At 53.5% G+C, this 13,374-nt stretch overlaps 2 protein-coding genes across 4 annotated transcripts in view; both read right to left on the bottom strand.

Annotated features, from left to right (window-relative positions):
- Positions 1-495: 495 nt before the first annotated feature.
- On the bottom strand, positions 496-7,666 carry zbtb8a (zinc finger and BTB domain containing 8A). 2 transcript variants are annotated; one of them, XM_058999399.1, is made up of 4 exons: positions 6,608-7,666; positions 4,442-5,421; positions 3,580-3,749; positions 496-2,588 (listed from the first exon to the last, which is right to left on the bottom strand). In XM_058999399.1, exons 1-4 carry the CDS (start codon positions 6,661-6,663, stop codon positions 2,274-2,276), a joined length of 1,521 nt encoding a protein of 506 aa, XP_058855382.1. In that variant the 5' UTR covers positions 6,664-7,666; the 3' UTR covers positions 496-2,273. The 2 variants fall into 2 exon arrangements, with proteins under 2 accessions (XP_058855382.1, XP_058855383.1); XM_058999400.1 differs by lacking the exon at positions 6,608-7,666 and adding an exon at positions 6,466-6,593.
- Positions 7,667-8,403: 737 nt separating this feature from the next.
- Positions 8,404-13,374, bottom strand: part of LOC131701478 (zinc finger and BTB domain-containing protein 8B-like) — a 5,315-nt gene continuing 344 nt past the window's right edge. The window contains exons 2-4 of one of the 2 annotated variants that reach the window (XM_058999402.1): positions 11,347-12,356; positions 10,780-10,955; positions 8,404-9,160 (exon numbers count right to left, since the gene is read on the bottom strand). In XM_058999402.1, coding sequence (XP_058855385.1) covers positions 8,855-9,160; positions 10,780-10,955; positions 11,347-12,283 — 1,419 coding nt within the window. In that variant the 5' untranslated portion in view covers positions 12,284-12,356 and the 3' untranslated portion in view covers positions 8,404-8,854. Of the gene's footprint in view, positions 9,161-10,779; positions 10,959-11,346; positions 12,357-13,374 lie in introns of both variants that reach the window. The other variant, XM_058999401.1, reaches the window with a different exon arrangement.

The following is a 13,374-nucleotide window of genomic DNA, read 5'->3' as shown; positions in this document are numbered from 1 at the left end:
TTACAGACTAGCTAACTTGTAATCTGCAACTGATTAAGAGCTGAAAACTAGTGTAATAAAGCTGATTTTCACCCCATTCTCCCGGCGTGGATGTCAGCCTGCAAAGCGTCCTATATGAAACGACTACATAATATTCACTATCTGCTTGCAAATGGTTAACAGAAAAGAGCGCACGCCATGCACACCCAGTGGAAAACAATACAATAAAAAGCGTGTGATCTTCAGGTGATGTGTGTGTGTGTGTTTTTTCAAAGTTGCATTGCTTTGCCTCTGGGGTGCTGCAGGAGACTCTGCTCCCTCACTGCACTGTCCACGAGTCCACCTCTCCACTACAGGACAGGTGGAGCGTGGCTCTCCTCTTTGAAATACCTAACTGTTTAACCCCGCCTCGTCTCACAGGTACAGCACACTTCTGTGATGGGATGGGAGGGGTGGAGTCGTGGGTCCGAGGAGCAGCTGTGCTCATTCAGGGAGAAGGAAAGCAGGACGAAGACCTTGTTGTGAATGGTTTTATTATGATTGTAGATAAGTGCCTTTGACCCTCGAATGTACACGCTATTTAAACGACAGGTTAATACATTGGAAATCCCTTGCAGCTGCATGAATAACTCCCCCGATAGTAAGAACACAGACCCACAGCTGAGACTTACTCAGGACCTGAAGTGTGATCGGATCATTTCAATCCTATACCTTAACAAGGCAGGAGGGGACTTCTGAGCTCAAACCCGGGGCTAGTGTGTGTGTGTGACCCTGCGCTACAACCACTGTGCTTGTGTGTGTGTGTAACCCTGCACTATAACCAGTGTGTGTGTGTGTGTGTGACCCTGCGCTACAACCAGTGTGTGTGTGTGTGTGTGACCCTGCGCTACAACCAGTGTGTGTGTGTGTGTGTGTAACCCTGCACAATAACCAGTGTGCTTGTGTGTGTGTGTGACCCTGCACTATAACCAGTGTGTGTGTGTGTGTGTGTGTGTGACCCTGCACTATAACCAGTGTGTGTGTGTGTGTGTGTGTGTGTGTGTGTGTGTGACCCTGCACTATAACCAGTGTGTGTGTGTGTGTGTGACCCTGCACGGGGCAGCAGTGTGGAGTAGTGGTTAGGGCTCTGGACTCTTGAGCGGAGGGTTGTGGGTTCAATCCCCGGTCTGGGACACTGCTGTTGTACCCTTGAGCAAGGTACTTTACCTAGATTGCTCCAGTTAAAAAACCAACTGTATAAATGGGTAATTGTATGTAAAAATAATGTGATATCTGTATAATGTGAAATAATGTATAATGTGGTATCTTGTAACAATTGTAAGTCGCCCTGGATAAGGGCGTCTGCTAAGAAATAAATAATAATAATAATACTATAACCAGTGTGTGTGTGTAACCCTGCACAATAACCAGTGTGCTTGTGTGTGTGTGTGTGTGTGTGACCCTGCACTATAACCAGTGTGTGTGTGTGTAACCCTGCACTATAACCAGTGTGCTTGTGTGTGTGTGACCCTGCGCTACAACCAGTGTGTGTGTGTGTGTGTGTGTGTGTGTGTGACCCTGCACTATAACCAGTGTGCTTGTGTGTGTGTGTGTGTGTGTGTGTGTGTGTTTGCATCACAGTGCAGCGTGTAATGAAGCACGCCCTCCACTCAGAGAAGCATGCGCTCAGAGCGGGCTCTGCAGAGATGAAGGAAGTGTTTATCAGTGTAGCACAGCACTATATACAGGAGTGTAAAACTACAGTTACAAACAAAGCCTCATCCTTTGAGACCGTTGGGTTTTTCAAACACATCTCTCCATGCATTCTGTTTATTGCAGTCCCGTCTCTCCTCTTATGAAAGTTTACCATGGTAAATGTCTTTCTTATGCATTTCCACTGTGGTTTATAATGTTTTTAATTGCTTTACCAGACCACTTTGACCTGTGCAATGCTTGCTTGTGCTTTACCATGCTTTCACTGTGCTTCATCGCTTCGTTGTGCTTTTCCTGTGGGACGCTGATAAGGGTCTTGCAGAAGGATGAGCTGAATGCACTGAGATGTATAACAGACAGCACCAGACCATTGCATTTCATTAGATTTATATATACTGTACATTGCTGTGCTGTGATCTTCCATCGTCCAAACACAAAGTCCCTTCTCTTCTGTTCAGAGTCTAGTACCAGCTGGTTTCCCTTTTTGTTTCCTCTCTAAATATTAAGTAAATAAATACAATTGAATTCAAATTAAATAAAATAATAAAAAAATCACAGAACAGTCTTTCAGCAGTTGCTCCTCCCTGCAGACAGGGGGCGCTCTATCCGATGACAGGCTTCACTTCCTTCCTGTCCATCTCCTCGTCGCTGTCCTCCACTTCCTGGATGATTAGGTCCGCCCCCGAGTCCTCGGCCAGCTCGTCCTCGTCGGTCATTGGCCAGGACAGGCCCTCGTCATCCTCGAAGCAGGGCTCCGCTGCGCTGTGATTGGCTGAGCCGGGGGTGTCACACCCTGTCTCCAGCAGACAGTCGTTGCAGAGCCGGTAGCGACGCGTCCCCTCGCACACCACCCTCCCACTCAGCTCCGTCACATGACGCTTACACTTCCTGCAGATGAGCTTCTGAGCCTGGTGAATCTGAGAGGAGGGTCACAATTACTACTGATAGTACTGTTATTAGTGAGGATACTTCCACTGTCATTACTGCTTGTCATAGCTGCAGTGCATGGTACACGTTTTTTGTCAATTGATAAATCTCTCATAGACTCACACACTCTTGTGTCTTATATCCACAGGCCCCAAGAAACTGAAGGCCTGTTTGTGTGTGTCTGCTGCTCTGCGTTCTCAAAACTGTATTTCAGAACCTCGACAGAAACACACAGACTGTCACAGCTGCAGACACACAGACTGTCACAAATGCAGACACACAGACTGTCACAGCTGCAGACACACAGAGACTGTCACAAATGCAGACACACAGACTGTCGCAGACACACACACACAGCTGCAGACACACACAGTGACAGACACACACCGTCACAGCTGCAGACACACACACACACACACACACACAGCTGCAGACACACAGTGACAGACACACACACAGCTGCAGACACACACAGTGAGACACACTCACAGCTGCAGACACACAGTGACAGACACACACACACACACACACACACAGCTGCAGACACACAGTGACAGACACACACACAGCTGCAGACACACACAGTGAGACACACACACAGCTGCAGACACACAGTGACAGACACACACACAGCTGCAAACACACAGTGACAGACACACACACAGCTGCAGACACACACAGTGAGACACACACACAGCTGCAGACACACAGTGACAGACACACACACAGCTGCAAACACACAGTGACAGACACACACACAGCTGCAGAAACACACAGTGAGACACACTCACAGCTGCAGACACACACACTCACAGCTGCAGACACACACACACACAGCTGCAGACACACACACACACACACTCACAGCTGCAGACACACACACACACACTCACAGCTGCAGACACACACACAGTGACACACACACAGACACACACACACACACACACACACACGCACACGCACAGACCCTGTCAGACTCACAGTCTGGAAGTGGCTCCTCAGGTGCTCCAGTCGGGTGAATCTCTTCCCGCAGGCTTCGCAGGGGTAGGGTCTCTCCCCGGTGTGGCAGCGCAGGTGCCTCTTCAGATCTGCCTTCCTCTTCACCGTGTGCGTGCAGAACGGGCACTTGAACCGCATGGACGGGCACTCGTCTGAGAGGACAGAGAGGAGCGGGCGTGAGCCACCACATAAAACAAGCCACTCAATTCACTGGCGTAATTAACAGTACAGGGATGGAATTAAAGACTCCCGCTGCACAGCAGTTTGATCCAGTCCTGGTTTCACTGGGAGTTTAGTAAGACACGCCTGAGCTCCCATCAAGCTAATGAAGCATGCAGTGGGAAAACTGGAATGGGTGAAACTGCTGTGCAACAGGAGTCTGATTACCATCCCTGAAACAGGTCTGTGGGTCTACAAGATTTGTAGGATGTCTCCTCTCCCCCGACCCCCCCTCTCTCCTCTCCCTGTCTCTCTCCCTGTCTCTCCCAGACCCCCTCTCTCTCGACTCTCCCTGTCTCTCCCAGACCCCCTCTCTCTCGACTCTCCCTGTCTCTCCCCGACCCCCTCTCTCACTCTCCCTGTCTCTCCCCGAACACCTCTCTCTCTCCCCGACCCCCTCTCCCTCTCTCACACTCCCTGTCTCTCCCCGACCCCCTCTCTCACACTCCCCCTCTCTCTCACACTCCCTGTCTCTCCCCGACCCCCTCTCTCACACTCCCCCTCTCTCTCACACTCCCTGTCTCTCCCCGACCCCCTCTCTCACACTCCCCCTCTCTCTCACACTCCCTGTCTCTCCCAGACCCCCTCTCTCACACTCCCCCTCTCTCTCCTCTTCCTGTCTCACCTTGGTTGAAGAGCCCCACCACCCCCACAATGGTCGGCAGGGTAGCGTACAGCTCATCTGCTTTATCAGCCTTGGGCTTGGAGGAGGAGGAGGAGGAAGTAGCAGAGGGGGAGGGGGAGGAGGAGGAGGAGGAAGGGGGGGCCCCCTTGTGGTCTGGAGGTGAAAGTGCAGCAGGGGGTGGGGCGGGGGTCCAGCCTTTCTTCTTCCGCCCCGTCGCCGCCGTGCCCCCCCCACCTCCCTCCGAACCAGGACTGAACTGGAGGACCGCCGCGTCGCCCTCAAGCCCCCCCAGAGAGGTGTGCAGGGGCTGCCTGCTGGAGCGGGGCTTCCCTGGCCTGAACTCCATCCCCTCCTGGGGCAGGGGGTGCTTGGAGGGGGGCGGGGGCTGGTCCTTTTGCTGCTGCTGCTGGTGGCGGTAATCCTGCTGGGCGCCGCTGCCGTTCTGAACGCGCCAGGAGGTGGCGCAGGAGAAGGAGGCGTGCGGCGCCCCCGTGTGGCCGGAGGACGGCGCTGGGTAGCGCTGCTGCTGCTGCTGCTCCTCGTCCTCCTTCTCGTCCTTGGCGCTGATGTCCAGCGAGGAGCGGATGAAGCCCTTGCAGTATCCGATGACGTCGGTCATCTGCAGGTAGCTGGCGGCGCTCATGACCTCGATGACGTTGTCGCTGCGCAGCTCCAGCCGGCCCGAGTACACGAAGTCCAGGATGACGGAGAAGATCTCCGGGGAGAAGACCTCGAAGGACGCCCCGACGGGCTGGGCTCCGCCACCCTGGGCCCCGCTGGACAGCAGCATGCGGAAGTAGCCGCTGCTGGCGAACAGCACGTTGCGGTGAGCCTGGAACAGCCGTCCCTCCACCAGCACGCTGCAATCACAGAACAGGCCCTGCCGGCGCTGCTGGTCCAGCTGCTGCAGGAGACGGCTCTGGTGGGACGAGGAGATCTCAGAGGGGGAGGAGCTGCTGCAGGGAACACGCTGCTGCCCCCTGCGGGAGAGAGACAGGGAGGGAGGTTTTATATTCAGATACACAAAGTGACCAACCAGAACACTCGTAGAACCCTGCACTGACACAAGCAGGTTTGAGCTGCATTCACTGAAGGCAGGCAGCAACACAGAACGCTATACGTGAGAATATCGAGTCTCCGCCCACACAGCGCTGCGCTGCGACAGCCTCGGCGTCCACTGTGATTGGCTGCTGGAGCTGTCAGTCAGGAGGCATTTAAAAATATATTTGATTGGGGAGCAGCAACACCCGACCCGCGCCAGAGTCGGGCTCCTGGGAACAGACAGCTCGTCTTCAGCAAAAATAGGGAGAGTATTAATAGGACTACCGTGGCAGCGATGCATGGGTCTCCTTCTGCAGCATTATATGCGCGCACAAGCCCAAATAAAACAAACCTATATAAAAAAAAATAGAGCCGTTTTTTTTTATGTTGCAAATTTAGCTCAGTAATAAAATGCACATCTCTCTATTTTTTTAAATGTTATTACGTATTACTCGCGTTCGGTTTTTGTTTGGTTAGTTATAGTTTAGAGACGGAAGCACAGGCACACAGCGGCGCGACGTTTGGCACCAGTGTGGCGCTCTCTGCATGAAACCAAATCGCGAAACGAAAACCAAAAAACACATTTATAAACCCGGGGCAGATATAATACATTCAAATACAACGAGGAAACACCGCGCACTCACACGCCATCATGCGCTCCACGTCAGCGGGGTTTCAATAACATTGCTGTGCGCCTATATTATATGTAGATCTTAAAACAATGTTTTAAGCCGACGTCATTATTTAGCAAGGCAGGCAGGCGGTGCCCGTGGGTATGATCAAGACAAAACCAACGCCCGCTTAATGTGTATCAAATCTGAAAGAAAATAACATAGGGACAGAGAAAAACACGCAGAATCATTCAATAACCCCTCAAGCACTGTAGCGAGGTAATTACACAAGATCACCCGCTCCACCCTCCATAGTTAAAATTAAAATCGCCCCGGTTCTTTCGCTGCGGCGCGTCCGCCCTGGTTCCATACCCAGCGGTAGACGCACAGACTCTCTGCGGCGCTCGCTGCTTGCTGCTCAGGCGCTAATTATCTGCCAGACCCGCTGACGCCCTACACCCCCTCCAAGATTATTATACATTACGCCTCACAGACTGTAATAATCGATGCTTACTGTAGCCCGTGTTCGCCTGACGACCCTTTTCCTCGCATATCTGTCAGCATGTCCATTTTTTTGCTGTCCTCCCTGGTAGAGCGCACAGGGTATTTTTCACTTCAGTTCCTGTTCAGCCCTAAAGACTGGAACCCGTTTGTCGGACAAAGAGAATCTTCGCTGACGTGGGTGTTCCATTGGGCGCCCTAGGGCTTGCGAGCCATTTAAAGGGCCAGCGACACCCACTTACCCGGTCAGTCCCCTCACTACCCCAAATGAATATTTTAAACGCGCCCTGGAATAATTTGTTTATTTAAGACAGAAGCTCGTTGGAATAGGAAACATAAAGAATCACGTGTTACTTTTTTAAGTATGGGTAAAGCTGTAACCATTACAATAAAAAACTTTTAAACGAGGTGTCCATAGTTCTGAGATTTGCATGTTAATGGCGATAACGTATTTTTTGACAAGTTGTGAAAATACAAACATTTGCTATTTCACTTTAATTTACGTCTCGCCCCGTTTATTTGACTGTTTTTGTTAAACAGTATTTTTGAACTGTGTTTATTAGTGTTATTTTCCCAGTACATAACCAGTTCACCTGCTGGAGTTCAGTAAAACGAACCACAAATATCACTCAGACACGCAGACAGACCCCCGTCGAGTCGTTACAATGAAAGGGTCCATTACAGTTAAAAAATACATACCAAAATACATACATAACGAAAACAAAAACACATGGTATTATTATTATTATTATTATTATTATTATTATTATTATTTCATGTCCTTGTTGTGTTACTCGCATGAACTCCTTGCGTTTCTTTGCATTCTAAACGGTTCGGATATTTTCAAGGGGTTCTGCGGTTCCTCCGTTTCCGGTGCGTCTCATGGTCCTCTCTCACGGGCAGCGGCGTTTCGTCTCTTGTTAGACTGCCAGTACAAATTCTACTACCAGTACCAGAGTCCCCAGTAAAGACTGCTGCCAGTCCAGTAGCTTACCGACCACGCATGGGCTCGACACTTTCACTCGTTTCATTTTAACAAAACAAGTTTCCAGGTTAGGAAGCAAGCAGAATACAAGTGGGTTGTGTTGTTAAGGGTAATAGCACACAGACTTAGTTATTAATACGACTACTCCTAATAATAATAATAATAATAATAATAATAATAATAATAATAATAATAATAATGCACAAACTGGTCGGTTTTATCAAGGTACTGTATTTATTGAAAAGTGCAAAACCTATTGCTCCAGACAAACCAACACACAGGAAATGGACAAAAGGACCCTTTTTAATACATCCTGTATATACATATAACGCTGTACCTCACTGTGCTCGCCCGGGCTGCAGGAGTCTGGCTGCACACACAAGAACTACATGTGCAACTCTGACACCTTGAATAATGCAGTGGAATTACAAACCAGAACAAAGTATATCAAAACAACAAGGATCACTTTCAGTCGGTTTAAATGTTGTTTACACGGTACTGTACTTTCACAAACATTTTGCATTGTCACTCTTCTCATTAGAATGATTTAAATCAAACGTGTGCAGCTTTGGCTTGCACCCTAAAAGAAATGTTTAAACGTGTTTTATTTCTTCATTTTTTTCCCAAAATGTTGGTGTCTCAAGTCTGTCCTTTCTCTTAAGGGGTTGAGGGAGGGAGCAGTTCAGTCTCTGTGCCTCAAGCCTGCCCTGGACTGGAGGGAGCCCCCTTTCTCTTAGGGGGTGAGGGAGGGAGGGAGCAGCTCAGTCTCTGTGCCTCAAGCCTGCCCTGGACTGGAGGGAGCCCCCTTTCTCTTAGGGGGTGAGGGAGGGAGGGAGCAGCTCAGTCTCTGTGCCTCAAGCCTGCCCTGGACCTCTCTTCCCTCATCCAGTAATCAGGATACAGCTGACTGAGAGGCAGACAGGCAGGCAGAGCTGCGCAGCGTACCTCATCCCATAACCCCTGAGCAGCTCAGCTCTCCCCCCCCCTCCCCCTCCCCCCTCCCCCTCCCCCTCCCCCTCCCCCTCCCCCTCTCTCCTCTCCTCTACACCTCGTAGTTTTGGGGTTGGGGAACAGAACTGTTGTCAGCTTTTTCACGTAATAGCACGATTTGTTTTTTTTGTAACCTCTTTTCATTATTAGGTTTGGGATTGAACAGACCGTTTTTCAGAGATTGCTCTTTTATTTGCAGCTGAGTACCGTCCATGTTGTTCGAGTGGTTCACATGGCACAGTTGTGTAGATGAATGTTCTGTTCTCCGCTCCGCACCTCGCTCTCCTACATTAACCCCTCGCACTCCGAGAGCTGCCTGTGCAGCTGGTGCTTGTCATCCAGCTCCTCCCCTTCCCTTCCCCTCGGCTCCGCCTCCCCCGACTCCCCGATGTAGACCGGCCAATCGCCGTCCCCGTCGCTGCGCTCGGCCCCCTCTGATTGGCTGAGGTTGATGGGGGCAGGGTCCTCGTGCGTGGTGGTGACGCAGGTGCAGCCGTCGCACAGTCCGAAGCGCTTCAGCCCGTGAGAGACAGCGCCTGAGAACGTGCGCCGGCAACCCTTACACACGATGGGCCAGCTGGAGCGATGCACCTGCATAAAGACAAGGACACCGGGTCAGTACCGGTACTCTCCTCTCCAACCCTAACCTGAGCATGACATGGGCACCTCCCTCTCCTCCCTCTCCCAGCTCCAAAAATCCATCCCCTCTCCTCTCTGAACTCCCCCTCAGCGTGTGGCTCCTCTATTCTCCCCTCTCCCTCAGCGAGTGGCCCCTCCCCTCTCCCTCAGCGAGTGGCTCCTCCCCTCTCCTCTCCCCCTCAGCGAGTGGCTCCTCCCCTCTCTCCTCTCCCTCAGCGAGTGGCCCCTCCCCTCTCCCTCAGCGAGTGGCCCCTCTCCTCTCCCTCAGCGAGTGGCTCCTCCCCTCTCCCCTCTCCCTCAGCGAGTGGCTCCTCCCCTCTCCCCTCAGTGAGTGGCTCCTCCCCTCTCCCCTCAGTGAGTGGCCCCTCTCCTCTCCCTCAGCGAGTGGCTCCTCCCCTCCCCTCCCCCTCAGCGAGTGGCTCCTCCCCTCTCCTCTCCCTCAGCGAGTGGCTCCTCCCCTCTCCCCTCCCCCTTAGCGAGTGGCTCCTCCCCTCTCCTCTCTCCCTCAGTGAGTGGCCCCTCCCCTCCCCTCTCCCTCAGCGAGTGGCCCCTCCCCTCTCCTCTCTGTACTCACACTCAGCGAGTGGCTCCTCCCCTCCCCTCTCCTCTCTCCCTTAGCGAGTGGCTCCTCCCCTCTCCCCTCCCCCTTAGCGAGTGGCTCCTCCCCTCTCCTCTCTCCCTCAGTGAGTGGCCCCTCCCCTCCCCTCTCCCTCAGCGAGTGGCCCCTCCCCTCTCCTCTCTGTACTCACACTCAGCGAGTGGCTCCTCCCCTCCCCTCTCCCTCAGCGAGTGGCCCCTCCCCTCTCCTCTCTGTACTCACACTCAGCGAGTGGCTCCTCCCCTCCCCTCTCCTCTCTCCCTTAGCGAGTGGCTCCTCCCCTCTCCCCTCCCCCTTAGCGAGTGGCTCCTCCCCTCTCCTCTCTCCCTCAGTGAGTGGCCCCTCCCCTCCCCTCTCCCTCAGCGAGTGGCCCCTCCCCTCTCCTCTCTGTACTCACACTCAGCGAGTGGCTCCTCCCCTCCCCTCTCCCTCAGCGAGTGGCCCCTCCCCTCTCCTCTCTGTACTCACACTCAGCGAGTGGCCCCTCCCCTCCCCTCTCCCTCAGCGAGTGGCCCCTCCCCTCTCCTCTCTGTACTCACACTCAGCGAGTGGCCCCTCCCCTCCCCTCCCCCTTAGCGAGTGGCTCCTCCCCTCTCCCCCTCAGCGAGTGGCCCCTCCCCTCCCCTCCCCCTTAGCGAGTGGCTCCTCCCCTCTCCTCTCTGTACTCACACTCAGCGAGTGGCCCCTCCCCTCTCCTCTCTGTACTCACGCTCAGCGAGTGGCCCCTCCCCTCTCCCCTCTCCTCTCTGTACTCACGCTCAGCGAGTGGCCCCTCCCCTCTCCTCTCTGTACTCTCCCTCAGCGAGTGGCCCCTCCCCTCTCCTCTCCCCCTCAGCGAGTGGCCCCTCCCCTCTCCTCTCTCCCTCAGTGAGTGGCTCCTCCTCTCCTCTCTCCCTCAGCGAGTGGCTCCTCCCCTCTCCTCTCTGTACTCACACTCAGCGAGTGGCTCCTCCCCTCTCCTCTCTGTACTCACGCTCAGCGAGTGGCTCCTCAGGTGCTCCTGTCGGGTGAATCTCTTGCCGCAGGTCTCGCAGGGGTAGGGTCTCTCCCCGGTGTGGCAGCGGATGTGTCTCTTCAGGATGCCCTTCTGTTTGGCGGTGTACGGGCAGAACGGGCACCTGTGGAGCTTCACCGACGCCACCAGGCCGTCTCCTGGCACAACACACAACACTTTAAATACACCGCATTCCAAACCAAACCCTCCCCAAACAACTCAGTGCACTGCAATGTCAAGTCAACGTTTAAATGTGTTTTATTTCTGTATTCAGTGACATGCTGTTGAGTGTTCTTTATAGTTACGGATGACAGTGATAAACCAACTCCATTTAGTACGCTGCAATGTCAAATCAAATATCCCTAAATAACACCGGAGCAGGAATATGAGACAGAATTACTAAACTCTTACTTCAGCACAAAGTTAAGCTAGTAAAACAAACTAGACGTAGCAACTCCTCACTCCCCTTCTCCCCAGCCTCACTCCCCTTCTCCTTACCCTCACTCCCCTTCTCCCCAGCCTCACTCCCCTTCTCCTCAGCCTCACCTGTGTCCTCCCCATACCAGTCACTGTGGATCTCCATGAGGGACGGCGTGGAGAAGCCGCCCCCCTCCTCCCCGCTGCTCCCTCCCCCCAGGCTGTGGTTGAAGTGCTGCAGCAGCTCCTCCCTCCTGGGCTCCCCCCCGCCGCCCCTCAGCAGCGCCTCCAGGAACTGCTTCACAGGGTAGCCGTCGCTGCTGGGGGGCTGGGAGCAGGGGCTGGGCCTGTCACAGTCCGGGGGCGGGGCGTGGAACGGGGGCTTCTCCTCCACTGACTCCTCCCCTTCCTCGTCGGGGTCGAACTCTGTCTTGGGGTTGGCCAGGCCCATGAGGAGCAGGGAGGAGGAGGAGCAGGGGGAGGAGGAGGAGGAGGGGGGGGAGTGGCTGGGCTTGTCCACGGACGAGGAGGAGGGGGCAGGAGGAGGTTTCAGAGCCAGATCCACGGGGAGAAAGCCGGGGAGCTCCTCCCCTCTGGTGGAGCCCTCTCTCTCGGAGCTGGGCGGCAGCGCGGGCTCATCGGAGACCCCCCCCGTGCCGCTGTCCGCCAGCCCCTCCCTCTCGCGGCTGCAGATCTCCAGGGAGGAGCGGATGAAGCTCTTGCAGGTGCTGACCGCGTCGGTCATCTGCAGGTAGCTGGCGGCGCTCATGACCTCGATGACGTTGTCGCTGCGCAGCTCCAGCCGGCCCGAGTACACGAAGTCCAGGATGAGAGCGAAGGCGTCGGCCGTCACGATGTCCAGCACGGCGGTGCTGCCGGGCCGGCCGGGCTCCTGCAGGCAGCGCACCAGCAGGGCGCGGAAGTAGCCGCTGCTGGCGAACAGCACGTTGCGGTGAGCCTTGAAGAGACGCCCCTCCACCAGCACGCTGCAATCACAGAAGAAGTCGCGCTTGCGCTGCTCGTTCAGCTCCCCGAGCAGGCGAGACTGGTACGACGGGACCTCCATCCTCGATGCCAGCGTGAACACGGGCACACGGGCAGAGAGAGCAGGGGGGCGGGGAGCAGCCTGACACTGCACACTGCAGAGAAGGAGAACACAAGAAAATCAGGGACGGAGACAGCATTAACACTGCACAGCCGTTCCATCCATTCCTGCTTTTACTGTGAGTTTAATCAGACACAACTGCACACACTGTGGCTGATCGAGCTGGTAGTAAAACCTGGACTGGGTGAAGCTGCCGCGCAGCAGGAGTCTCATTCCCATCCCTGGAAACTGACACCGTGCCTCTTTGATAGCACCAGTCCTGGTTTGCACGCTGTCCCTGTTTCATGTGTTTTGTGAACGAGAGGAGTCCGTTCAGCCCCTCAGCGCTCCCAGTTCCCAGGAGGTGATTGATCGCAACGCTCTTGTCTAGTCTTGGTGTTGAAGCACCCAGTGATTCAGCATCAGCAACAGGTTTACCACAGGGAGATCTGCACAGTATTCTGCAATTTACCATGGTTTAAATACGCTTCGACATGCCTCTCTGTGCTTTACAATGCTTCCCAATGCTTTACCAGACCTCTCTGTGCTTTACAATGCTTCCCTATGCTTTACCAGACCTCTCTGTGCTTTACAATGCTTCCCTGTGCTTTACCAGACCTCTCTGTGCTTTACAATGCTTCCCAATGCTTTACCAGACCTCTCTGTGCTTTACAATGCTTCCCTATGCTTTACCAGACCTCTCTGTGCTTTACAATGCTTCCCTATGCTTTACCAGACCTCTCTGTGCTTTACAATGCTTCCCTATGCTTTACCATACCTCTCTGTGCTTTACAATGCTTCCCTATGCTTTTCGCTGTGCTTTATTACACTTTGCTACGGCTTTACTTTGAGAAGCTTACAAACTTGACACACACTGAAAAACTCTTAAACATTAAAACGTTGATCACATGAAGAGGTTGGTTCAAATAAAGCCGTAGGGAATGCTGTTTTTGATTACAATATGCGGTTAGTGCAATTTATCACTCATTCTACGAAGCAGTTTTCACCGAATCTCGCACTTCGTGATGCACTGAGATGAAGTAAAGGCGTTATTTATATTTTATTATTTATAC

The sequence above is a fragment of the Acipenser ruthenus genome, chromosome 25 (genome assembly GCF_902713425.1).
Source record: "Acipenser ruthenus chromosome 25, fAciRut3.2 maternal haplotype, whole genome shotgun sequence".
Classification (NCBI taxonomy): domain Eukaryota; kingdom Metazoa; phylum Chordata; class Actinopteri; order Acipenseriformes; family Acipenseridae; genus Acipenser; species Acipenser ruthenus.
The sequence above is the reverse complement of the archived record's forward strand: the minus strand, read 5'-3'. Positions and strand labels throughout refer to the sequence as shown.

Excerpts from the sequence above, each read along its gene's own strand:
- zbtb8a (XM_058999399.1), bottom strand. The coding sequence starts at position 6,663 with ATGGACATGCTGACAGATATGCGAGGAAAAGGGTCGTCAGGCGAACAC. Across the intron at positions 5,422-6,607 it reads TCAGGCGAACACGGGCTACA|GGGGCAGCAGCGTGTTCCCT; the intron begins GTAAGCATCGAT and ends TCTCTCCCGCAG. Across the intron at positions 3,750-4,441 it reads GGTGGGGCTCTTCAACCAAG|ACGAGTGCCCGTCCATGCGG; the intron begins GTGAGACAGGAA and ends CTGTCCTCTCAG.